The 26,393-nt window shown below is 42.8% G+C and overlaps 2 protein-coding genes across 7 annotated transcripts in view; both read right to left on the reverse strand.

Annotated features, from left to right (window-relative positions):
• Positions 1–694: 694 nt before the first annotated feature.
• Positions 695–3,525, reverse strand: cd79a (CD79a molecule, immunoglobulin-associated alpha). The gene is made up of 5 exons (XM_027001164.2): positions 3,430–3,525; positions 2,016–2,369; positions 1,603–1,718; positions 1,394–1,450; positions 695–1,113 (listed from the first exon to the last, which is right to left on the reverse strand). The coding sequence occupies exons 1-5, from the start codon at positions 3,467–3,469 to the stop codon at positions 994–996; spliced, it is 687 nt and encodes a 228-aa protein (XP_026856965.2). The 5' UTR covers positions 3,470–3,525; the 3' UTR covers positions 695–993.
• Positions 3,526–3,710: 185 nt separating this feature from the next.
• The window catches only part of arhgef1b (Rho guanine nucleotide exchange factor (GEF) 1b), a 38,028-nt gene continuing 15,345 nt past the window's right edge, over positions 3,711–26,393 (reverse strand). For 3 of the 6 annotated variants that reach the window (XM_027001100.2, XM_027001101.2, XM_027001103.2), the window contains 28 exons: positions 25,485–25,527; positions 24,340–24,445; positions 23,720–23,860; positions 20,339–20,368; positions 17,977–18,076; positions 17,453–17,534; positions 16,369–16,401; positions 15,578–15,784; positions 14,743–14,884; positions 13,796–13,807; positions 12,715–12,870; positions 11,884–12,074; positions 11,167–11,313; positions 11,000–11,082; positions 10,726–10,851; positions 10,310–10,424; positions 10,037–10,137; positions 9,596–9,670; positions 9,146–9,221; positions 8,644–8,811; positions 8,457–8,544; positions 7,993–8,109; positions 7,786–7,841; positions 7,557–7,700; positions 7,315–7,428; positions 6,945–7,099; positions 6,483–6,584; positions 3,711–6,323 (listed from right to left, as the gene is read on the reverse strand). In XM_027001100.2, coding sequence (XP_026856901.2) covers positions 6,510–6,584; positions 6,945–7,099; positions 7,315–7,428; positions 7,557–7,700; positions 7,786–7,841; positions 7,993–8,109; positions 8,457–8,544; positions 8,644–8,811; positions 9,146–9,221; positions 9,596–9,670; positions 10,037–10,137; positions 10,310–10,424; positions 10,726–10,851; positions 11,000–11,082; positions 11,167–11,313; positions 11,884–12,074; positions 12,715–12,870; positions 13,796–13,807; positions 14,743–14,884; positions 15,578–15,784; positions 16,369–16,401; positions 17,453–17,534; positions 17,977–18,076; positions 20,339–20,368; positions 23,720–23,860; positions 24,340–24,445; positions 25,485–25,527 — 2,883 coding nt within the window. In that variant the 3' untranslated portion in view covers positions 3,711–6,323; positions 6,483–6,509. Of the gene's footprint in view, positions 6,324–6,482; positions 6,585–6,944; positions 7,100–7,314; positions 7,429–7,556; positions 7,701–7,785; positions 7,842–7,992; positions 8,110–8,456; positions 8,545–8,643; positions 8,812–9,145; positions 9,222–9,595; positions 9,671–10,036; positions 10,138–10,309; positions 10,425–10,725; positions 10,852–10,999; positions 11,083–11,166; positions 11,314–11,883; positions 12,075–12,714; positions 12,871–13,795; positions 13,808–14,742; positions 14,885–15,577; positions 15,785–16,368; positions 16,402–17,452; positions 17,535–17,976; positions 18,077–20,338; positions 20,369–20,459; positions 20,851–23,719; positions 23,861–24,339; positions 24,446–25,484; positions 25,528–26,393 lie in introns of those variants that run through there. The other 3 variants (XM_027001102.2, XM_027001104.2, XM_027001105.2) reach the window with 3 other exon arrangements.

The following is a 26,393-nucleotide window of genomic DNA, read 5'->3' on the forward strand; positions in this document are numbered from 1 at the left end:
TAGCCATAAGTTGACTATGCACATATCAGATAGCTAGCAAGATACATTAGGTTAGATACATTAGAGTGATGCCTCACCACAAAGGCTTTCCCTCAGTTATTTAGTTTTGTCTAGACGTTAAATGCAAACACTTCGACACCTTTCCAAGTTGTGATATGCTACGTCAACTTCTGGTGCCTAATCTTAATTGAGAGTTCATAAACACTAAAGAACAGAACAACCATTTTACCTGGCAAGGTCAATCACCACACGTCATTCGTTGCAAAAAGGGAAAACTGGAAAATATACCTATAGGCTCGCTTTTATGTTTTGATGATCGCTTTCCATTTGCATCCTTTTCAAGAACACCGCTTCCAGACTTCTCCCACGACGCCATTTTTAAAGTGAATCATCACTGACCCCTCTGTTCCTGCCAGGTTATACCTGTTAGTGATTTTTTTTTTTTTTGCACACCTACGTTCAAAAATTCTGACCAATCACAGATTAATAAATTCGCCTATATATTTTTTTTCTCTTCTCCCCTCAAAGGGGAGTTCGTGCCCCCGAACTATGGTTGTAGACATGACGCTTTGACAGCTAACTAAACTTAGTTAATAAATAGTACTCTAGGTCCGCTTTGTGGTGATTTTAAGTATAGCGGGTTTTTGGTTTTGCGTATGTGTGTATGTTTAAGTACGTTCCTGGTTCCTGGTGCTGAAGAATACTGACAACAGATTTTTATTATATTCATCCAGCCTAATTTAAGCAATGATGTTTCCAGAGCATATCATAAATCATATCAATGCAACAAATGACACAAATGCAAAAACACTAAATTGTAGCTAACTAAGTCCCCTTCATGGTACTCCACAGAGACTAGCTATATTATTTGCATCTTTTGCTTTATACAGTTAAAATAGCATTCCACATTTCCACCCTTTGCTTGGTGGTAATTGTTTTTCAGAATGACCATCTTAAGAATCTTCCCCCATCCACTCCCCCCAAACTCTCCTGTCATGGTTTCTCCAGCTGGATATCCTCTCCCACAGTAGTGACCACATCTTGGTATGGTCCCTGCACCTGAGAACGCTGAATCTGATGGTATGTGGAATTGCAGTCGTCGAGGTTTAAACCCTGTAGATATAAAGGGTTATTCTTAATAAGCCTTATATTAAAATCACCAGCTATAGCAGTGGAATAGCGCCGCCTATTGTTCATGTAACCTGCTCTAATCCAGAGTATCTCAAAACATTGCATTGCAACCTCTGGGACCCGATATTACACTGCACATCACCTACAGAATGATGTTATGAACATGCAACAAAGCTGATAAAGCAAATGCAGTTTAAAAGTGAATAAAAGCCTAATGCACACAGGAGCACTCGGGATCAGGGTATGGAAAGATAAGTCACACCTCATAAATATTTTCTTCTTTGCCTTTCCTTTTCTCCAGCTCATCCAGACCCTTTGACTGTAAAAGTAGTGAAAGGTTAAAAGTTAAATAATTAATTAATTAATGCTTTATCATTAACAAATTACTGACTGTCACTCAGTGAATGTCAGAGTGCACTGTTCTCAGCTCAAGTGAGTTCAGTTTCTACATGTCTCGTGTAGCTGGCTGACCTTGCAGAGGAGCAGGGTTCCTGGGAGCAGCACACACAGCAGCAGCAGAACCCCTTCAGCCGTGATGATACTGTTCTTCGCCTGCTCACTGATGTTCAAGGTCTTACTCATAGGCTCTGATGAGGGACACATTAGATCAGGCTTTATCTCAGTGGACATGGTGGGACAAAGAACGTTCATGCTGATCACAGTTAATTGAAGGTCTTTTCATGTAATGAAGAGTTCCATAAGGGAAATTACAATTTATTATTTATAGTTATGATTATAATATGATATTATTTCTCTTCTATGGCATTATGCTTATTTGTAAAGTGTTAAGACCAACACTGTAGTGTTGTTTTTCATTTAAAAGATTTGTCAATTAGGCATTTATGTTGCAGAAAGCAGAGACCTTTAAACCACTTCCTACTCACTGAACACTTGCAGGTAGGTGCCGGGTGTATAGAGAAAAGTGTCTTTTGTGCCTGCTGTTTGATTTATGGCACACAAATACAGGCCAGTATCAGTCACCATAATGTTTTTTAGCTTCAAAGACATACAGTGGACATCCATTTTAGATGTAATTTCTGTAATTTCCACTCTTTCTGAAGTGTTGACCCGAATGACATAGCTGTGGTTGTGGGAGATCATAACGCAGAGGTTCCATGCCACAGTGAGCTTGACCGAATACTTGTAACAACATGTCAGATCGGCAGTATCAGAGACAGACACCTGTAAGGAGGGCTGGTCTGGCTGCAGGATTACTTCCTCGCTTGCTTCAGTAGAAGCTAAAAGAAAATGCAACATCCATAGGCCACAGTTACAGCTAACAGGGATTAAATGCAGTTAACAGTTCAACATGATAAGATATTGAACAAATTTGATCTATGATGCTGAGAACTGATTTATTTCATCTGTGATTATGTAATCTGACTTCATCTGTGATAATGTTCTGTTACATAGCTATCCAACTCAATAAGGTTTCTGTTGAAATGTGAAAAACAAATTAGCATAGCAGCTCTCCTATCACATTCAAAAAAGATCTTTAAGAAGCTCTACTGAAAGAACAGGCCAAAAAGCAAGAGAATAAGCCAAAGGTTTGGACAAACGCTTCGAAATAATAGTGAAGACATCAAAACTATTAAATAACAAACACTTGTGAAAAGACATAATCATATAAATGAGATACTTCTAAGTGACCTATTTAAATCAGTGGCTTTAATGGCATCTTTGCATTCCCCACATTCTCCCAGGCAGTTTCCTGATGTAGAGACCTAGGACATTTCTCCAACTCATTTTAGATAAAATCTCTTTTAAGATTTTGCTAAGTATTCATTCTGTCAGGTGTGTCCAACCCTTTGACTGGTGTTATATATAGAGGCTGAGATATGATAACAATTATATGAGACTATGTGCCATCTGCTGAAGGAAATGAGCTCCAGTGGAGCATGACGGCTCATACAGCCAACTCAAAACACATAACCTTCTTAAGATGCCACTGATCTGTGAGAATATAAACTATTCACTAGCTATGAATCAATTAGCCTTGGAAAAATAATCCTCCCTTTTATGACTCGTGTTGATTATTATAGCACTATATTCCTGTTTGTATTGGTAAAAAGCATCAGTGAAATTAAAGACATCATTGTAATGAACCCAACCAGCCTGTCTATTGGTCTGTTTTTCTATAGCACTCCATTCTTGTGTGTACTTTTAAGAAAAAAAGAAAAAAAAAAGAAAAAAAAAAAACTAAATTCAATTGAACACCATTGTAAACAAATCATTTTCCCCATGATTCTAAAGAACAGGAAATCTAATCAAAACATTTTAATGCATGGGCATACTTACCTACCAAGAGAAAAAGGAAAAATAAAATTCCGACCTCCATCTTCTATGATAGTTCTTATTCAGATGCAAAGAAAATGCCCACCTAATGGTCTTAACTCAATGCTCACAGCTTAGTAATAAAGCATTTATTTCCGGCCCCTCCCACCTCCCTTTTCCCCACCCACTGTTGCTCTTGGTCTTCCTCTCACCCAGAGATCTCCTCCTCCTCACTCTACTTTACACTTTTGTAGGAGGTAAGACTTCACTACATTAAATCAGTTTTGAAATTAAAGGCAAAATGCTTTATTTTAAAATCATTTATTTAAAAAGGAAAGGAGAAATAAGTCATAATAAAAACAGTACCACACTTCCTTTAAAATATCTTACATAAAATTGAAGCCAAAAAATACACAGAATAGTTCCTGCATAATCATTTCTAAAAGACTAACAGCAGAGGTGTTCCCTGTGTTACTGGCGTGACCGTAACCCCGGAAACGGCACAGCTGGGGCACCAAAAACAACACCAGCACTAATGGTGGTCATGGTAAGTTAAGTTTCTACGGGCCCCAAGCTACTTGTTCACAAATGCTTTGTAGGTACATTACAGAAGAATATAAGTTCATTTACGTCCAAGTTTGAGAAAGGAATGAAAGTGTGGTAGGGGAGTGTGGGCTGAACATCAACGCCAATAAGAAAGGCAGCGCAAAAATACCACCACGCCCTGTAAGATGAAGAACTGAAACGGCTCGCGATAAAGGAGAAGTGGCAGTAGATTGATTTGACAAACATTTCCATAAGCCGCCCTGCATTATAAACAGATTTATACATACAAAAATACCAATATGTGCATGTCTCGTTGTGCTAAACATCATAAAGCACATGGTGAAGTGAGAGAAAAAGCTGCACTAAAACCCATTTATCTCTGAAACATGCCATTCCTAGAGAGAAATACTGCACTTAAAAAGTGCAAAGCCAGAGATAGGGCTGTCGCCCTCTTTTCATGTTACCAGCCTGTACAAGTTCTTTCTCTCTCTTCCATCATTAGCAATGCATAGTACATAAGGAAACAAATATGAAAACAAAACAAATTGGAAAGGATCACTGCCCCCACTGCCATTTTCCCCCCCACAAAGGGTAAAATACTTGATAGTGGCGCATGAGTGGATGAAGGTGGAACCACTCTAAACCAGCAATAACACCTACTGTTTGGACTAAACAAGCAACATGATTACTACTCAGAGCATAATGTCACCTGCTGTTATAAATTTAAACATATTTGGTACTGGAATAATCATTTAAACGAATGCTTGATGCATGAAAGAGCTATAGGCCTGGCAACGCAATCACCCGCTCATAGGTGGTCATAAAGATAATAACAGTACTAGTGAAAATTCCTGCTCTCAAATTCTGATGTTTGCGTTACATACAGAAACAAATCCGATTCCTCTGTGTTCCTGTAAACGACTACAACCTGGAAGATAGCAGAGAAGGCATGATGGCCCATTTACAGGAAGAATACACAGAGGGAAGAACTTAAACAAGCCACATTATTTAGTTCAAGATGGCTCTAGGATACTTGATACTTGATCGTGCTCGTACAATCATATTATTTATTCATTTTTCACTGGCTAATGTAAAGACAGTAGCGATCAGGGTTTGAGAGCAGGTGGAAGAGGGATTTAAGGTCCTGTTGGTCTCAGCATGTACATGTACATATTCTCTATTACAGCCAGTGATCTGCATATAAAAAACAACAGCATGCTGAATATTTTCATACAGGATTATCTGATCTGCTGATATACACTTAGCTCTTTGGTTTTGCTTATAGATATAAATGCTGATTTTGCAGAATTGCTCTGTAAAATGAGACAACTTAAAAAACAAAATAACTACAACACATTCCTGAAATTAAGGAACATATGAGCTAAACAAATATTACTACAAATGAAAGACTATATATCCTTTAATCTGATAGAATATGTATAACCAGTAAAAGACATAAGAAATAAGCCCTCTGTTATCATTGTCTACCCAGAATATTCTCAAGGCGGCCAGGAAGCCACAGCTCTACTAATACTGTCTCAAACTCAATCACGTACACACCTGCTGGAGAAAAGACAGAACTTCAATGATCACCTGATCACTACCCACGGTGCACACATAACTGCCCTGATGGCAACTAAACACCATCTTGAAAACACCACATACACTTTCCATATTGTTTAAGAGATGAATCATGATGGTACTCATGTACAATATGGGGTCTACATCAAAGGAATCCAGCCACGTTGACTCTGCTTTCACTTACAGAACCCATCTCTCCCATCCATGTTCTTCCCTACAGCTCTTCTCAAATATGTCCTCTTCTTCTTCCACTTCTCCTTCCTCTTGCTCTTCTAGCACTTGGCCTTCAAAGTGAGACGAGCTCGCTGTTCAATCCACATGGCAGATGCATCACACTCACGTTCTTTCTGTCTAGGCTGCATTCAGTGAGGTATGAAATCGGCGTGAAATGCACACAACATGTTCTTCTCTGTGTGAACAGATAATCCTTTTGCCACTACACCACTTCAGACAATCTTAAAGGTGTCATGTTCATACACTGGGGCAGACACATGTCTATGACTGCGTGAATGAGCATCATATTAGCATAACTCTCATATCTGCGGCCTTTTTAAAATCACATTTTGACCACTTCATTCACCCCACTAAACTAACACACATGCAGAATTCTATACTTTAAGCCAGCCTTTTACCACAGGCATGTTTGAGGCTTACAGTCAGTATTAAGGCAAGGGTTGGGGGTGGGGAGTGGGGGTTTGGGGTGTAGCATAGACAGCAGAAAAATCAGGGAAGCCCAGGCAACATAAAGGAATTCGCCAAAACAAACTCCCACACCTCACTCCTGCAGTGACCTGCATAGACAAAAACACCTGATTTTCACACAGAATAGGTTATATAAATGAACGCATATACGGCATGTGAAGTAACCTGTCTTTTTGTAAACACACACTCCTGGTGTCACTGTAGCTTCAGTGCTGTAATGTGTCTTTGTGGTGCATTAGCTGTTATACCTGGTGATCAGCAGGTGGGGATATTGTTCAGTTGTATTTGCCACTTTGAATGATGAACTTGGCGAGTACTTCCTGCAGTCGATGATAGTCCTCCTCTATGTTCTACAGACAGTGCGCAACAATTATGCTTCCACAGAAATTCCCTCACCTACTCTTTCCTTTATTTCTTCATAGACAAAATGATCCAACTCCAATTTATTAGTGCTTAAAGGAGCTATAAGTCATCGTTACCACCAAAAAGTCTTTTTTTTCTATAAAGTGCAGATAAAGAATGACAAAGAATCAAATGAACCAGATTAAGCTCTGCAGAGCAGGTCCCCTGCTTGGAGGCAGCCGTGTTTAAGACAGATTTAGTACAGAATCTCTAAAACATCCAGGCCACTAGATGTCAGTATAATGACCATTTCATAATCTGAAAAATTATTGGAAAATTGACTTAAAATCTACAATAACTGTTCCCACCTGTAGTCTTTTTAGTTTGTCCTCCAGACTGTACAGTCTGTTACGAAGCTCGTCCATGCGCTCAAAGGAAAGCGCTAGAGGAGCTGCAATCCCTTGTTCTTCCTCTCCTCTCACCTCCTCACCATCCAGCCGCTCATGTGTGCTCTGCACTTCCACTGGGCACCGGGGGGAAAAAGCATCATCAGTAACAAAAACGTGTTAGAAAATACACCACACAATCTGATATTCGACAATACAGCACACAATATTATGTTCCAGAATATTTACACAACAGAGGTTGGAGATTCAAATGACATCTTTATATTCCCACTGTATTTTCAACTGATTTCCAAAGGATACATGCTTACAGTGTGCAAAGTGTTGGTGATACCTAGTGATTGACCATCAGTCTCCTGTGTCACCAAAGTTGCTCCATCCTCGCCGTCAGCCTGGGCATTGTCAGACGGACTAATTCCCCATACCAGGAGCCTCTTCATGGCCACCACTGTAAGAGCAGCATGACATAGTTGTGCAGGAGTCCTGGGTGTGGTACTGCTGTCCACACATGCTACACACATCACCTTCATGGGTGTGTGGTAGAGTTATGTGAAGAAAAAGATCAACCGCACTGACCTTCATCCAAAGCCTCATTGGCAAGTTTCTCTGGTGGGGCATTGCTGTGGCCAAGGGGATCAAATCTATTGGCTGCAAGGTAGTCAATCAGCACAGGCAGAGAGTGCCTCCCCTTTTCATCTGTAAGGCTGTCTTTGTCTCGAGCTGTAAAAACACACACACAACGGTTTAAACAAGAATTTGGATTCTTACCAGGCTTAAAAGCTTAAAGAAGAATGTGGATTCTTACAAGTGTTTTTTAGAGGGTCTGTTCCATTTTCAGTAGGACTGAGAGGGGGGTTCAGTCTGAAGAGATGAAGTGAGAGAGATGAACATATCAGTTGGCTGGACTTGTACACAGAAGTTGAAGAAGTTAATGGTAGGCTTATGAGAGGCTAAGTGACCATACTTTGGGACATGAGGGGCTAAATGACATCATACTCTGGAACAAACTTACGAGGCACTATATGACATCATGCTGCTTGCTGGTACGCTGCCATGCCTCTTCCTATCCAGGGTAGAGCCTCCATTCTTCTTCAGCTCATCCACTGCTGACTTTATCATGTCTGTCCAACTAGAAGGCACACAGTCATGATTTACAGCTCTTTTGACCAATTACAGTCTGAATGGTAATTAGTCCTTAGCAACTTCACTCCTCAGTATTAATCTCATTAAATGGAAATGTCCAGTTCTGGATTTTGCAGTCATTTGGAGTTAAATGTACAGTTAATGTAACTGATTGGCCTCTTTGATGTCATAAAGATAAAGGTGGGGTAAAAATCAGAGGCACCTGCACCTGCCACTGAATCCCAGTGTTCCATGACCTAAATAAACAACCAGCAATTACAAAAGGCAGGGATGCAGTTTGGATTTGAGGTTCGGAGTTGACTCCCTTTGAATGTTCGTTTTGCATAGACTTACATTTTCTTGTCTGCCACAGTCTGGGACACGAGCTCATAGATCTGCGCACCACTATCCCAGGTGAAGATTACATAGAAGGCCTTGCGATCTGACAGCGAGGGCAAAGAGGATCAATAATACTCTACAGAGCCAGAAAAACATATATACGTATGTGCACAGACACATGTGCCCATGCACAAACACTGACCTGTGGCCACATCTCGGAGGAAGGCGGAGTCCAGTTTGATGATGGGACTGAGCATCTGTTTGCTCTCCTGCGTAGTGATGAAGCTCTTACTCTGACACTTTAACAGCATCTTGTCATCCTGCTTCTGCAGCAGAACCAGCAAATCTCCCAGCAGCACACCTTGCACCTCTAGACAGACAGACAGACAGACACACACACACACACACACACACACACACACACACACACACACGCGCGCACATGCGTGTGCACACATTAAATAAATACACTCATATACATGAATGAAGGGTACCTCACACTCACACAAACCACAGACATAATGTGCTCTTGCAGATTAAAAACTTGGACATTAAACAATTGTTTTTTTCATTTAACATCTGTTTGCACAATGAATGCTGCAAAAAGTACAGAGTTGATGAGGGACACAAATCCCACATGTCTGAAAGTGGCGGGAGAAGAACAGAGCACCGGTGGACTATGAGGATGAGGAGAGTGCGCTTACCTATAGCTTTCTCCTTAGTTACTCTCCAGGTCAGTGGCCCCTCATAATTCATTTTCCTGGAAGTCATGTCAAAACTCTGAAACAGAGAGTCACAGGCCACTGGAGACCAATGCAATAATACTATGTGAGCAAACAAAGACATGCGACACAGCCGCTTACAGTGCCACACACTCTCTTAGTCAAATTCATTTCACATTTAACTGTATAATGCGTTTCACAATATGTGCTATTCACAAGACAGATTTACATCTCTACAGAGAATAAGGGTCCAGGCCTCTAATGCGCAAGCCAAAGTGGCAGTGGCAAGGAAAAACTCTCAGAGCAAGAGGAAGAAACCTTGAGAGGAACCAAGACTCAGAATGGGAACCCATATACTGATCGTCCTCTGATCAAAAGCAGATGGCAAACTAATAACGTAGAATGATCTTACAGCGAGGCGCAGCCTCGTACCTTGTACTCCATGTAAAGGTCATTGCTGGGTTTCAGTCCTGATGTGTCAAGCCTGCGCTGGTAGTCTTTTAAAGTCTGAAAACAAAGATGAGCATCATGGTGCCAGGCACAGACAGGAGACATGGGAGGTGCTAGTGTGTGTGTGTATGTATGTGCACAGGTATTAAAGCAGTGTGTGCATGTATGTGACAGGAATTACAGTAGTGGGTGAGTGAGTGTGTGTGTGTGTGTGTGTGTGTGTGTGTGTGTGTGTGTGAACACTTGTTTGTGGTATTACAGCATTGTGTAGAGTCAGCTGGTCAGTACCCATTTGCAGGCCAGATTAAGGGCTCTGACATTACTTCAGTTTCCATTTTTGTATTTTTTCTGGTTTTGATTCTGCTTTACTTTAAAACCTTTTTTTCACTGAAATTCATACATTTTGTAGAATATGCTCCTCACCAGTAAATTCTCCATGTGCTTCACCTCTTCATTGACATGGTTGAGGATTTTACGGCAGCATTCAGCTGCCTGCTGGATGTTCTCTCGCTCTGCATTGTCCTCTGGAATAAGAAGCAAACAGTAGGTCAGGCTCAGCATCACTGGGTCAGGCTCTGTACACACTCAAACGCAACCTTACATGCCCGCCCACACACAAACACACACACACACACACACACACACACACACACTCACACACACACACACACACACACACACACACGTGAAACAAACCTGTGCTCTTGGCAATGTTCTCCAGAAGCAGTGGGTACTTTGTGAGTCTTTGCATTTCGATTGGAATGATATCCTTCAACTGCAGTCTCCTGCACTGGGGCTTACTCTCTGCCTCCTACACGCGCGCGCGCACACACACACACACACACACACACACACTCATGATCGGCCTGAATAATTATACTGAATTGAATTTGTTATTCAGAATAATAATTTTGATTGCAAATTTCTGGTTAATTTTATTAAACTGTTTACTTTAATCTGATTGATTAAACTATTATACACAATTGTGAGGTCTGTTGAAGGAGTCCATGGAGGTTCTGGAATGCTCTGTGTGTGTGTGTGTGTGTGTGTGTGTGTGTGTGTGTGTGTGTGTGTGTGTGTGTGTGTGTCTCTGGAGGGGGTGGGGGGTATACCAATATAAACATGTTGAAGCGTGGGTCTTTCCTCTGCCTGCTCTTGATCTGGTCCAAGGCCCAGGACTGGTGACTGCAGAATCGAGCTGTGAGCTTCTGGAACCATTCACCCTCAGATCCATTAAACTGGAGAGAATGCAGCATGCTGTTACGCTTGCCAGCCCCAGACGAGTCTCCAGGTAAATAAACTACGATGCATATTACGTTAAACACTACACTGGAAATAACAGCTCAGCATGGTCCACAACCCATGTAAACATAACGCATTACTCACTATGTTGAGCAGGGGAGTGCTGATCATTTTGACCACGTAGCCATCATCCTGACGGAGCTTCTTCAGGTTCTCATAGAAAGCATCTGGGAGAAAAATTAACACAATGAACTCCAGACAACTATGACGTTGTTTCGGCCTGTCAACCTGAGAGTTGGGGAAGGACTCACAGTGCATCTCTATGATATCGTCCAGGTTGGGGAAGATGGCGGACACTTCGTTTGTGTTCATGATCTCCTCCCGCTCCAGTGGACGGGAGAAGACGGTCTGGAGCACGCTCAGCATGCGCACGTGGGCGTGCTCTGTGGCAAATAGCTCTGGACACAGTATCAATGGTAGAGAGTCGGAGACAGACGAGGAGGGGTAGAAAGGGAGAGAATGACAGACGAGGCATGGCAGTCAGCATTAGAACTAAAGCAATTGCTGTCCTAGCAACATGATTGTAGTTTTTGCCAAACTCACTAACCAGCTGAGATAAAACAAAAAAAATATCTCTAAAATGTCAGACAATGCTCACAAGCACAGTTTTCACTAAGATTTGAGCATTCTGAATTTACCTGCATGCACTTTGTGTAGTTAACTAAATTGTTTTAAAACGTTACAGCTAGAGAATCTAGTATTTACCAGTTTTCTGGTCTTACTGGTCTTCAACAATTACTATAGATTCTTTAAAAACAAAACAGCTTTATTGTCACTCTGTGAGAGCAATGAAATTTATCACCGTTTTCATTGTTTTTTCACAGTGAAACTAAAGCTGTTCTAAACATTCATTTAGAAAAGACTCATGAGGCTGGCAGACTTGTCATTAACGTAGGTTATCCAAAAGCACAAACCACAGGGCTTACGGAGATACAGATATGAACAACGCACATTGCTCCTGCACTTACCATTGATGACTTCCTGTCTCTTAGTCTCCTTCTTGCTGAGTTTATTTAGAACTTCGCTGGGCGCCAGCTCTCTCCAGTTGGGCGGGTCCTGCTCAAGTTCCAAGAGGCGGGGCTCCACCTCCTCCTGCTGAGGTAAGGGGCCGTAGTCGGGGCCTGTGGGACTGTCGGTTGGAGGCAGAGATGTATCCACACTGTAGACCGCAAAAGGAATAACAGAAGAGGAAAAAGTATTTAAAATAGCATGCTAAAATCCACTGAAATGGAAACGGAAGAATCAAGGCACCAAGTCATTTATGCCCTTTGGTCTTTGTGACCAATTAGCTTGTTTATGCTAATTTCTTCACCACCATTCAGTAAATGGTTGATAACTGTGAGATCTGAAAATTGATCAGTCCGATAAATGACTTATCAGGTCATTTGTGATCACTGAATCACAAATGACCTGATTAGTCACTGAATCCCTGCTGTGCTGCTTCCTCCCAGTGGCTGTTTTTAACGCAGATGTTTATGAAGGCGTGTGTGTATGTGTGCGTATACCGTTAATACTGAGTTAATGACCGATTACGAAAGGTAAGTATGGTGGCAGGTAAATTAGTAAATGTGTATTAGTACATGCGTATCCATTTGTTGTGTTAGTAAATGCATATTTGTTGTGTGTATGAGGCACGTGATTATTATAATAAGGCAGCTGAGTTTGAAATCTGTGCATGTGTTACAGTGTGATACAATGTTCATGCTTTAAGGTCAACGTTTGTGTGTAAATATGTTTGTAAATGAGTGGGTTACAGTGTTGATTATTTTAGGTCAGTGTGCGTTTTCATGCAGTCTTACAAGACGGAGTGATGGGGGGAGGGCGAAGGGGGATGGGAGGTGGCAGCTGGTTGTAGGTCCACGTCACTACGGGAACGAAACTGTTTGGCACGGGCAGAACCACCACGGTGAGAGTGACGGCGCTCCACACACAGACTCTCACTGCGTCGCACACTCCTGAACATACACCAGTGAGGAGAGAGATGGAGAGAGGAGGAGATGAAGAGAAGACCAGAAGAGTGGAGGGGTGGAAGGGTGGAGAGAGGGGTGGAGAGGATGAGAACAATAGAGAGGGATGGAGGAGAGGAAAGGGGTGGAGCGAGGAGGAGAGGAAAGGGGTGGAGAGGGGTGAAGAGGAGAAGAAAAAGAGGAGTGGAGGGAGAAAAGATGAGGTCAGACAGCAGGGGAGAACAGTAAACCGGAGAAGACGATGATGATGATGAAATCAGATATGAAAAACAGACATGAAGCATTGATACATGATGGAAAAATACAGAGAGGACAGCGAAATGATGAAGAGAGGGTGGAATGGGTTTGACAGAAAATGTGATCAGACCAGCAATTTCCCCAGAGTCTCTCCCAACTTCATAATTCTGCTCCCACTCCTTTGGGGAAGCCCTCTTAGCTAAAAACAATAAGCAGTTCTCTGTGTACAATCAGCAACTGAAGAATTAGCTTTAGCACTCTGGCTCCCATGTTATGAAATATTAAATGAGCTTCCAATCTTCCAACCGACATGACTCGTCGTCCTAGCTGAACATAGCTAAAGCCCGAGAACCAGGACTCATCCCAGAAGTGCTCGTGTTTACGAGGTCTAGTAAGTGCACTAATAATGGGACCTAAAGGGTCAGAAATGTCACGTGCTCAGAAACTTGCTTATCGAATCCACATAAAAGCTTCAAATTGGGCCAGAAGGATCTTATAACACAAAAAGTATAAAGTATAACATGTTTTAAAGGCATTTTAAAGTACATGTAAATGATGAATGTGATGAATGTGCAAGTTCTATTCAACCATAAGATATGTATATTAGTGGCAGTATGTGCAATCAGTGGCAGGGTGGAGCTGGTAGAATATCCATGTCTCGGTCGCGAAGACCCACCTTATCTTGCGTCTGTAAAATATGGGACAGTGTAGAATTACAGGACTAGCAAAAACAGCTCGCGTAGACAATATCACAACCAACACTTTACCAAACCCTGAATGACTACAGCGCAACCTCCCGAGACTCAGTAAAAATCCTGAAACCGAAGACAGCCAAGCCACACAAAGCAACAACAAAGTAACTAGACGCAAAAGGCCACAGAGAAGCAACTCACTGAACGAGTCACTCAAACGGTGCGCACACACACAAACACACAAGCATGTTGAGGGAGGACAACTCGCTGAACGAATCACACAAACACGTGTAGGCAGAGAAGGCACAGAGCGCCCAGCTTTCTGCACAATCCAAAGAGTTGTGCACTCACACGAGGAGAAAAGTCTTAAGCAGCAGTATAATGCTACTGATTTTTGCCTCGTCACGCCCCACACAGACTCAACGTAAGCATCGCTACTGTAAAGGAAAAGCACAGGATGAACAAATGGTCCAGATAACTGTTATAATAAACTGTTTATTTGTTGTTGTCCACAGGGAGGAGAGCTAGCAGCAGCAGAGACAGCACAGGGCAGGTATGCAGCACTGATGGAGTTTTACCACGCTCCCTCAGTCACGGCAGGTATGCGGCACTGATGGAGTTTTACCACGCTCCCTCAGTCATGACAGGTATGCAGCACTGATGGAGTTTTACCACGCTCCCTCAGTTACAACAGGTACACAGCACTGAAGGAGTTTTATCACACTCCTTCAGTCACGGCAGGTATGCAGCATTTAAGGAGTTTTACCAAGCTCCCTCAGTCACAGCATAGTCCAATACTTCAACCTCCTCTTAAACTGAACTAAACTCTAACAGCTTGTCTACTTAATATTTTCTTTATTCTTTAGTTTATATTCTACATACAACACATGCCAGGAGGCTTAGTTCTATTTGTCAAGTCTCCTGCCCTCACCTGTCTTTGTCATGGCTTTCCTCCAGAGGGGTGTCACTGGGAGAAGAGTTCTCCCAGACAGTGACACCCAAAGTGGGGCACGCTGGTGATACATCACCCCCGTCTGACACAGTCTGGGTGTCTGATCGACTGCTGGGCAACCCTGAAGGATTAAAGACATTTGTAAATATTCATAAATAAATATAACACAGTCTCTGTATTTTAGGCTCAGGAGTGTAAATTTAGACAAACGATTATCCTCTCCAGAAATGTGATAAACAATATTATCACACAGCCAATTCACACTGCATGTACCACCCCAAATGAACAATACAAGGCCCTTCATCATTTCAGCAACATGACTCTCTCCCCACCACAATTTTTCTCTCTATTTTAGTCATACCCAATTCCCAACCCTCACATGATAGCTGCCAATCAGGGAGAGCAAGAGAGCTGTCATGGGCCTCTGCTGAGGTACATTCAGCCAATCAACGCACCTTTACAAGCTGTGGCTCATGCATTGTCAGGGGTGTTCTGAGTGTAACACACTCAGAGGACAGCGCTGTCTGCCTCCTTCTGATGCATGACCCCACAGACACTCATGATTGGCTATTGTTGCTTTTTTGCTGCCTGAAAAACCTGGGTTCTGGTTTCTTCCCTAATTCTTCACTATAACCCATTCTATGTCTAACATTAACACTCATTTAAATTATCACAGTATTCGATAATATCGTTTACCGGACCACGGCTAGAGTGTCTACACACCATCCTTGCAGCATCCTAGATCGTCAGTTAGCCTTGTCCTCCTTTTCCAGTCCGAAGTATCAGATAGCCAGGCTGTGTATGTATCTCCTACCTGTGTCGGTGTGGGGGGTGTCTGGGGTGGATGTGGCTATGCTGCCATGGGCTGCCTCACTCGTCTCCGGAACCTGGGTGGGGCTGGGGCCAGGCGGCACCACCTTCCGGCTCTGGGAGGGCAGGGACATGCCCTCCGTGCCTGGGCCGCGGCCGGCAGCGGCAATGCCTGAGCCTTTGCGCTCGTGGTTGCTCTTATCCCTGTCACCTGAGACACAGACAGGGCCCGAACCACAGGAGGAGTGAGCTATACAGTTATTCCAAGTCCATTCTCAGAATAAATCACCACTCCGTTTTTGCATGCAGATCTCGTGCAAAAGGGGACAAATGGAGATGGAATGAGAGGGGGACCGAGAGACGGGTAGGATTTACCGGTGGAGGAAATAAGAAGAGATGTAATCAGGTGATTGTTCAGGAAGCATTAGTCATTTTCACGGGGGGGTTTAGTACTACAAATCTTAACTCCATCAAAATGTAGCCCCATAGGGACTGATGCAGTGTTATATCTATTTATGTCTAATGAGAGGGGTTTTTGAAGTTTTATTTATGTCCATTCCTTCTTGTTATGTGTTATTTAAAATATATAAACACGCACACACACACACAAATATGTATATGTAACCCACCACCCTTGGTGAGTCTGATGTGGGACATGCGGACATGCAACGATTGAGATTAGTAACAGGTAAGTCTATTGAAAAAAAGGGCCGACCATCTAAAACAGGAAGCTACAAAACAGAAGCAGACCATCTAAAACAGGGTAAACTACAGTATGAAAGCAGACCAGGATACCTTCACTCTCCATCTTATTCGGTTTGAGCTCATCTGCAAAAGGAAAAATATTCCTTAAAATCCAACATTCGCCATCATCACGTGATTAATGACAATCATGACAACAGCAAGCGGACACAACCATGATCATGACAGCTGAAGGAGGGACAATTAACGATGATCATGACAGCTTAGAGTTGGACCTTTTAATGATGAGCAGGACAGCTGGGAGCGGGATACGGTCCCGCTGGGACAAATGCTCCACCCAAATTTGATTTAATTTTCTTTTTTAAGGCCATGACCCTTCTGTGGTCAAAACTGGTGATCTCATTGCCGTGAGAAAACATTTTAGAACAAGGAACATTAGCAGCGGATATTGCTACTAAAAGTTCAGACTGTAATAAACTGAACATGAGACAAAAAAGAAAAATGGTGGAAGACTTCTCATGTAGCTCAGTGAGCTCTGGGACTCTAGAAGCACCCTGCCTGCCACCTTACTGGCAGAATACATCCTTGCCCATCCCCCTCTCCATACACAGCAATTCAAGCCATTCAGGGACAGTCTGAGAGTTAAATGTACTAAGCTGTGATAGGATATTGCATGGAGACTGGAGCTGTCTGCGTGGCACAGAGAAAGCGTGCTGGCCCCACCCTCCCAGACCCTCACTCGTTGGCCCCCACCCTCCAAGACCCTCACTCATTGGCCTTCATCCTCCCAGACCCTCACTCGTTGGCCCCCACCCTCCAAGACCCTCACTCATTGGCCTTCATCCTCCCAGACCCTCACTCGTTGGCCCTCACCCATTGGCCCCACCCTCCCAGACCCTCACTCATTGGCCCTCTCTCTCACAGACCCTCACACGTTGGCCCCCACCCACCTAGACTCTCAGTTGTTGGCCCTCACCTGTTGGCCCCACCCTCCCAGTCCCTCACAAGTTAGCCCTCACGTTCCCAGACCCCCACCATTATCAGCAGGAATATACTTCTCCCAGCTGAATATTTCAATACATGTTACTGTACGGGTCATGTGCAGTCTATGCTGACCATGTGCAGGCTGTCCTGCCTGTATATGAATGTATGTGAGATGTGAGTGGAGGTTACATACTGCCACTGCCCGTCAACCAGACCGTCGCCTCTGATAAAATATTGCGCACTTTAGTGTGTTTGGGCTCCTCTTTCTTGGGAGGCTAAAGAGCACACACAGAAAAGAGAATTACCCTCTCAGAGTTTATATAAAATACAAGACTGCATTTTCAGGACCGGCACAGTTACACTAATCTGGCACAGAGTGGAGCAATTGGACTGAATCAGACTGAATACATAATCAGCAGGTGTAGTCATGCGTGCTACCACAATATACAATCAGATTAACTCCTCTAAATCCCTTTACAAATCAAGCATGAGCAACATAATGCAGTGCCCATTCCTCATGGCAGCAAATGCATAGCAAACAAACATGTAGTCAGGGAAGTAGAGTCACAACAAAATGTCACTTATTATTATGGTTCACTATGATGTGAATAAAATTAATATTTACATAATTTAGCTATGATGAATTATTAAATTATTAAAAATTCTAGAATTTTCCAGAGAGTGCTATCTGCCAGCAGGCCTGTAGGCTGGTTGTACCCTTCTCCTGAAGAACCCTCTGGACTTCTTGCTGTCTGGAGCCCTGCTCTTCACCCCCAGCTGTTTCATGTAGAAAGCTACTGCACTGAAGATGGCAGAACTACAGAAAGAAAAGAACATTCTGTTAAGGCTTTCAGTGTATATTGTTAGCTTCAGGCTTCAGAGGAAGACCATATTCAGCTCAAATGTTTCCACTGTCCTCACTCATTCATTTATTACTGCATTAATTTTTTCATTGCAAAGAAATGAGTGTGGATTGTGTGGACTAATGGAATGACTGTGAACTTTGGATTAATGAAATGAGTGTGAAATGGGGACTAATGAAATGAGTGAACTATGGTCCACTTGAAATGAGAGTGAGGACTAATGAAATAAGTGTGAACTGTGCTTGTGTTGATTTGGTAGAAGTGATGAGGTAAAGATCTGCAAGGTCTCAGAGAAGACAGAAAAGCAAAGCAAAGCAAAGCAAAGCAAAGAGAGGTAGAGACAGAGTGAGGTGGAGAGAGAGAGCGAAGGACAGAGAGAGGGAGAGATTTCGAGAGAGGACAGACAGAGAAAGTGAATATGAGGCGGCGTTAGATGAGGTCATAAAGAGAAAAGAGGGGGAGACAGAGAGAAAGAGAGAGAGAGACAGAGAGAAGGGAGGAGACTATAAGAGAGAAGGGGGGACAGGGAGGGCAAAAAATGAGAAAGAAAATGAGAAAGTAAGAGATGGTGGGAGGGAATGGGAGGTCAGAGAGTGTATACGCACTAACTGAGAGGCAGAATTAAGACATGAGCGTGTATACGCACTAACTGAGAGGCAGAATTAAGACATGAGCGTGTATACGCACTAACTGAGAGGCAGAATTAAGACATGAGCGTGTATACGCACTAACTGAGAGGCAGAATTAAGACATGAGCGTGTATACGCACTAACTGAGAGGCAGAATTAAGAGATGAGCGTGTATACGCACTAACTGAGAGGCAGAATTAAGACATGAGCGTGTATACGCACTAACTGAGAGGCAGAATTAAGACATGAGCGTGTATACGCACTAACTGAGAGGCAGAATTAAGACATGAGCGTGTATACGCACTAACTGAGAGGCAGAATTAAGACATGAGCGTGTATACGCACTAACTGGGAGGCAGAATTAAGACATGAGCGTGTATACGCACTAACTGAGAGGCAGAATTAAGACATGAGCGTGTATACGCACTAACTGAGAGGCAGAATTAAGACATGAGCGTGTATACGCACTAACTGAGAGGCAGAATTAAGAGATGAGCGTGTATACGCACTAACTGAGAGGCAGAATTAAGAGATGAGCGTGTATACGCACTAACTGAGAGGCAGAATTAAGAGATGAGCGTGTATACGCACTAACTGAGAGGCAGAATTAAGACATGAGCGTGTATACGCACTAACTGAGAGGCAGAATTAAGACATGAGCGTGTATACGCACTAACTGAGAGGCAGAATTAAGACATGAGCGTGTATACGCACTAACTGAGAGGCAGAATTAAGACATGAGCGTGTATACGCACTAACTGAGAGGCAGAATTAAGACATGAGCGTGTATACGCACTAACTGAGAGGCAGAATTAAGACATGAGCGTGTATACGCACTAACTGAGAGGCAGAATTAAGACATGAGCGTGTATACGCACTAACTGAGAGGCAGAATTAAGACATGAGCGTGTATACGCACTAACTGAGAGGCAGAATTAAGACATGAGCGTGTATACGCACTAACTGAGAGGCAGAATTAAGACATGAGCGTGTATACGCACTAACTGAGAGGCAGAATTAAGACATGAGCGTGTATACGCACTAACTGAGAGGCAGAATTAAGACATGAGCGTGTATACGCACTAACTGAGAGGCAGAATTAAGACATGAGCGTGTATACGCACTAACTGAGAGGCAGAATTAAGACATGAGCGTGTATACGCACTAACTGAGAGGCAGAATTAAGACATGAGCGTGTATACGCACTAACTGAGAGGCAGAATGAAGTTTTTGAGCTCCAGAATCTGATGTGCAATCAATTGTTATGAATGCTGACTGCAAGGGCTCATTTAAAGCCAATATGCGCAATGAAACATTGACAACATGATATAGTTTCTTTCAGCTTTACTTCGGCTAATGCAGAAAAACAAAAGGGGTTTTCACTCTATCAACAAAGTTGAGACAGTTAAGAAGCAACTTAATTCACATTCATAAGGAGATCTAAAAAAAAAAAAGCATATGTTGTAAAATGTTGCAACATTCTCGCTTGACTGCAGCTAAGGACATAAGAACGTACATTTATGCATGAAGGAAAAGGACAAACAAAAGAAAATAACGGAAAAGGAACAGAAAGGCGACAGAACTCACCATTTATCGTCATCCGCAACGATGGAGGGGCTGCAAATGAAAACAAAAAAACGTTTCATTTAAAGGCATTGCGATAAAAGCTGGAACGCAAAACCACTGCCAACTCTGTCACATCTCTTACCGTTTAAGTAACATTGTTCCTCTCTCGCTCTCGGATGCTTAATGCTGCTTTAGGACGATGAAATCTGAAATGACTGCGCTCCTGATACAACCTCAAACTGACTGTAATGATATTGTGCTCAGAGCTGAAACTAATGAACATATTCTAAATTTGCAAACCAAATGAAAAAAACAAAACAAAACAAACCCTAAAAGATCTAGAGTTGCATCAAAAGGCCGATAAGCAACCAACACTTAGAAAAATCAACAACTCTGAAAGAATAAAAACAAATTTTTGAAAACTACATGCAAACTGTCTTGCTTTTCTGTCAAACGTGTCTGTAAAGTTGAATCTTTCTGCAGATGCACTGGTGCGATCTCCCAGCCGGATCCAAATGAGACAAACAAAGCCCTACATCAGCGGATGCGGCTATTTAACTGTGTTTTTGACTGATGCAACAAGCTTGCAAGAAAATGGAAATCAGATCCTTAGGCTTTTTCTATGAACATAAATGATTGGTGGGGCTTGATAGGGAATCCCCACAGCCTGGCCAATGAAAAGCATGTTCCTCTTCGAAGATTTTGGCTGTGGCCTTCACTCTGTGTGTGTGTGTGTGTGTGTGTGCGTGTGTGTGTGTGCGTGTGTGTGTGTGCGTGCGTGTGCGTGCGCGTATCTGTGTGGGTGGTGGGAGGCGGAGGCATGTGTGTGACAGTCGAAAGCACAGCTGAGAAAGAGTACAGTGTTTGTGAGAGCATGTGAGCAGGGTGCACTGAGAAACCGGCCACAGAAGTAAAAGGCTACATTGTTTTCTCTGAGCACCCAAGCGCACGTTTCAAAGGGCTTTTTAAGCTCCAGCCATCTGTCAGTTTTCATGGACCATACAGCAGAGGCCTGTTCGGACGGGGAGCGTATGCACTGACCTCTTCCCTTTAGATGCAACTGCAACATGCTGCGCACTAGATCTGAGTTCACTGCCCACTGAAGCACTCTGCCCAGACATTCTGCTCTTGCTTTTTTACCTCCCTCCCCTTCCCACTGCTGACTGGCACACAGCCAGAGAGGGGAGACTTCCTGCCAGCGTGGCACTGCTAGTGAACTCCTACTGACTGCTCTCTCTACTGCTTCCTCTCCTCCATGACTTCTTGCGTGCCTGCCAGGAGCTCTGCTCTCAGCTCTTTTGTTACATTTTTTTTTCCAATGAACTTTGCGGAAAACGCTCACACGAGTCGGGCTGGTGGATTTGGCTTTTAGTTTGGTTCTGGTGGGTAGGCTGTTTGGGTGATTGCAGTAGGGTTTTTCAGAGGAAAAGTCAGCATTTTGCATCGTAGTGCCATCAAATATGTGAAAATCCAAAAGGGTCTGACCTCTAAAATCCAAAAGGGTCGGATCCTTAAGTATGCTTTATTCTACAATCACGCAAAAAAGAAAAAAAAGAAAAAGAAAACTGATGTACCGATTAATACAACAGTCATGCTGCTTAACTGTTGTATTCTGCTGTTCAAGTAAAACCAGGACAAAACATGTGTGTTTTTGGATTTGGCCATGACCGAAGAAAAACAACAACAACAAACTTTTGTTTAGCCATTGTCTTCAGGTAATTATCCTTCAGATACAGAGTTGTAAAGTACAATGGCATTCAGATGATGTGATTAAGCCCAGAGGGACTCTCCGGAAGGAAGCTTTGCTTTTAGTCAAGGAGGAAGTCAGTACTGTACACACCACTATTGTACTGACTAGAGAAAAGGTAACTAGGCCAGCATTCAGGGCATCTAGTGCCCACAACATGTGTGGAAGACACTATAGTGATAGAGTACAGTCCCATGCAGCTGCCTTCAAGGACAGCAGTCATTTACTACTGGACTACAGAAAATCATGATTTCAGTGGTTGACTAAAACTTTAATAATAATTTTCTGTATTTTTTGAATCAGTTTAGATTTAGTTATTGTCATTTAAACGTTTATTATTGGGGATTTTTAAAGGAAGGTGTGGGACGTGCCAAAAGTGTATTCACAGGCAACATGCCACGCAGGACGCCTTAACTCATGCCACGCGGCACGCCTTAACTGTAAGAGTCTTACTCTGCCAGCCTGTAGATGGCAGAGTTGTGTCCATGCTCATTAAAACCGTGAGCTTCACTTCACACTCTCCCTCACTGTCACTTAGCAATGAAGATGGAGATGAAACAAAGGGGGTGAAGTGTGGCTGAAACAGGCCTGCCCACGAAAATGGTCAAGAAAAACAGTAACGCAAATTGCAAGCACTTTTTAGAAGGAAAACTAAACAGGCTCAAGTTGATTGTCTGCAGTGGAGCTTTGCATGCTTGGCTGCGAGTCCCATTCAGTGTTTTGTACACAGACGTCCTCGCCGCTCATTATATCTGAAATGTCCCGACATTTCACAATGTGTCACCGTTCCATCCTGAAAAGCACCAAGGTACATGGGCAGCGGGAATTTTGACCAGAAGAGGACACGGGACATTGACATAGGGCTGGAAGATGATTTACAATGCATGACACAGGGAAGCCCTGGCCTCGCGTTGTTTGAAGGAAGAGATGTATTCTGCATTACGCCAAAAAATGTAAAACCAGCTCGAGGTTGTTACTGTTTGAAGAAAAATGGGTGTCCAAGCATTAATCCAGAATGCTGCACAAAAAAAGTCAGCTGACATCCTTTTTTCCTAACAGTGTGCAAACTTTATTCCTCTACAGCTTGATGAATTTTCACTCTTCCAGTTCTTTAAAAAATGTAACCGTTTATGTAGCATGATAGGGCAGCAGTTACATGGTCAAAGGGGACACAGGAACGACGCTGCTTCAGAATCACTGGTCTACAAAACATCTTCGCAAAACTACAACAGGGTACTTAATGAGCAGTATGCTGAAAGGACTTCATGATATGGCTCAGTACTGGGGTTCTCTGTTCAAAAAGCACAGTGCAGTCAAGCCCATGTTCCATTCAGTTTGATTCATAATTCCTTCACAGTCTCTGACACGGACCTTGCCATGGGTGACATCACAGAAGTCCAAAGTCATGTCTGTATCCTATCAGTGCTCCCATCAGTAGACTGTGGTGAGATTGTTTCAGCAGGATTGCCTCATGACTGTCTATGGCTCAGATATACAACTGTCTAAAAGTTGGTTGTCTTTTGTACAACGCCTAAGAGTGCCTTTAAAATCACCCCAGAGAGTATTATGACATTAGGTTGTCTCCGTAATCGAGGCAGACGTCTTTGAGCCACAGCATTGGCAGAGTTGGGTAAGGAAGCAGGGAACAGACTCACTTGGTTTCAGACAGCTTCTCCAGAAGCATCTCAGCCACAGCCTTCTCCTTCATCTCCCTGGGGACGCGGTCGGTGGGGTAGTGATTCTCCACCTCGGTCAGCTCATGCTCGTTAGGGGTCATTCCCATCATCCTCTTCTGCCTAACAAGGTATACGATTGGACAAAAGGCAAGTGAAGCTATGCATACTGGTGAGCTTGTGCACATGCATGTCGATGAACTGCATCAAGCAGGAGGCGAGAGGGAACAGTAGGGTGAAATAAATTGTCACAGAGGTTCTGAACAAGCCTTGGTATCCTTCAACATGTCAAAAGATAATTACATTTATGGCATTTGGCACTCTTATCCCAAGCGACTTACAAAAGTGCTTTGTCATTTACTCATAGAATGTGCTCTAGCCAGTACAGCAGGTTCAAGATACCATTGAACTAGAATGCTCTTGATATACAGGGATCAATGCTGATGCCTAGAAGTGTAAAACACATAAGATCTATAATTAAAAGTTGTAATGCAATTTTCTGCATGTCTGCAGGCAGATGTGCGTGTGATTGTGTATGACTGAGTATGTGTATTTTTGGGTGTCCTTGTTGTGCTGAATGGAAGAAGGTGGCTATGTCGTACCTGAAGTCTATGAGTTGCCGGTGGACCTCTGGAGCCTGCATATTCTGGATGTCCTGAGCATAGCGCTTCTGGAGGTCCTCAGGGATCAGGTCCAGGCGAGTGCGATCTGGAACACATGGAGAATACCACTACAAACACATACTGTGGGAAGACTTTTACACACCATGCTCATTGCCCTGGGAGACAACTGCCAAGGTAGTGCCAAAAGAAATATGTTTGGTGTGTTAATCATTTAACTGGCAGTTGTAACTATAATTACATTTTTATCCAATTAAGCTCTAATGACAAACTCCAGAGACAGCAGTAGTTCCCCAGATATACAGCGTTCATGTATGACATCAGTCCCTTTGCCTCCCTCTAGATAAGAATGCAAGTCAGCTCCGCCCACAAAATGCTTGAACTCAAAATGAACAACAATAACCAGCACATCCTCAATTTAGTGTTCACACAAAGAAACCAAATCTCACATGCTCAGGGTCAGACTAGCATACCGTGCTACAGGACTAGGCAATTATATTGTGGATTGATTGAATGGCTGACTGGTACAGTTGTGGCATTCCAGGAATTCATTTTTTCAAGAATTTCTTAGTAATTTTGGACTCTTCTGACTGTATTGTATTGTCATTTCTGCAACGCGATTTGTTAATTGTCCTGACTGCATCATCCATGATGTTAAATGTTTAACCATTTAAAGCTTTTAGTACAAAGTTTGTAACTGATTATGAAATTTTTCAACACACAACAAAGTTCAAAAGCTCCTTCTGAGTATTAGTGCTGTGATCAGTGGCTGTAGAAGTTGGATCCGCAATGTGCAGTTTTCTTAGCTGGTGTTAAATGAAATGCAACCTTAACTACCTCCACCTATTTCCCACGGTGGCAACCCTAAAGGCCTAGAAATGTTTGAGGAAATAAACTGTACACCACTGGATGATTAGCAACTGTACGCCACTGTAACATCATTAGTAGCAAAAATCTGTTACACATTAACCATTTCAGATAATAGATGGAAATTAACATGTAAACTATAACAGCTCTACAACATAATATTAATAACTTCAGTAATTCATATAAATATGAGAGAAGTGTGTGATATGTTTTGTTATAGTAATAGTAAAAGATGAAAATGAAAGATGGAGACAGCTTACCTAACTCGTATGATACATTGGCTGGTACAGAGACTCGGAGGATCTAAAAGAGAAAAGACAAATGCACAAAAGCAAAATACAATCACCAAGGTTCCCCCAATTTCTGTGATGTACCAGGTTGCAGTACCATGATTTCATCACTAGATGGACCACCAACTTCAAGATTATCACTCCAGTCAATAACATAAATCAGATTTGTTGTAGCTAAATTCCCTGAGTCACAAAAATCACTTCCTAACACAGCTTCCTGATCAAATAGAAGGGATGGAAATAATACTGCTCTAGTGGACAGATGAGGGAAAAGATACTGCTCTACAGAACTGGACTAGATATAATACTGCTCTAGAGCCCAGAGGTAGATTTAATACTGCACTGGAGCCCAGAGGTAGATTTAATACTGCACTGGAGCCCAGAGGTAGATTTAATACTGCACTGGCGCACAGATGTAGATTTAATACTGCACTGGCGCACAGATGTAGATTTAATACTGCACTGGAGCCCAGAGGTAGATTTAATACTGCACTGGAGCACAGATGTAGATTTAATACTGCTCTAGAGCCCAGAGGTAGATTTAATACTGCACTGGAGCCCAGAGGTAGATTTAATACTGCACTGGAGCCCAGAGGTAGATTTAATACTGCACTGGAGCACAGATGTAGATTTAATACTGCACTGGAGCACAGAGGTAGATTTAATACTGCACTGGAGCACAGATGTAGATTTAATACTGCACTGGAGCACAGAGGTAGATTTAATACGCACTGGCGCACAGAAGTAGATTTAATACTGTTCTAGAGCAAAAAACAAAGTGAAAGGGGGTGTGTGTCAGCAAGGTCATTCCCATGACCCAAGCAGGAAGGACAGGCTCAGACGGCGGCCTGGTAATGAACAAAAAAAGAAGCAGAACAA

Source organism: Electrophorus electricus, chromosome 5 (assembly GCF_013358815.1).
Source record: "Electrophorus electricus isolate fEleEle1 chromosome 5, fEleEle1.pri, whole genome shotgun sequence".
In the NCBI taxonomy this organism is placed as follows: Eukaryota; Metazoa; Chordata; class Actinopteri; order Gymnotiformes; family Gymnotidae; genus Electrophorus; species Electrophorus electricus.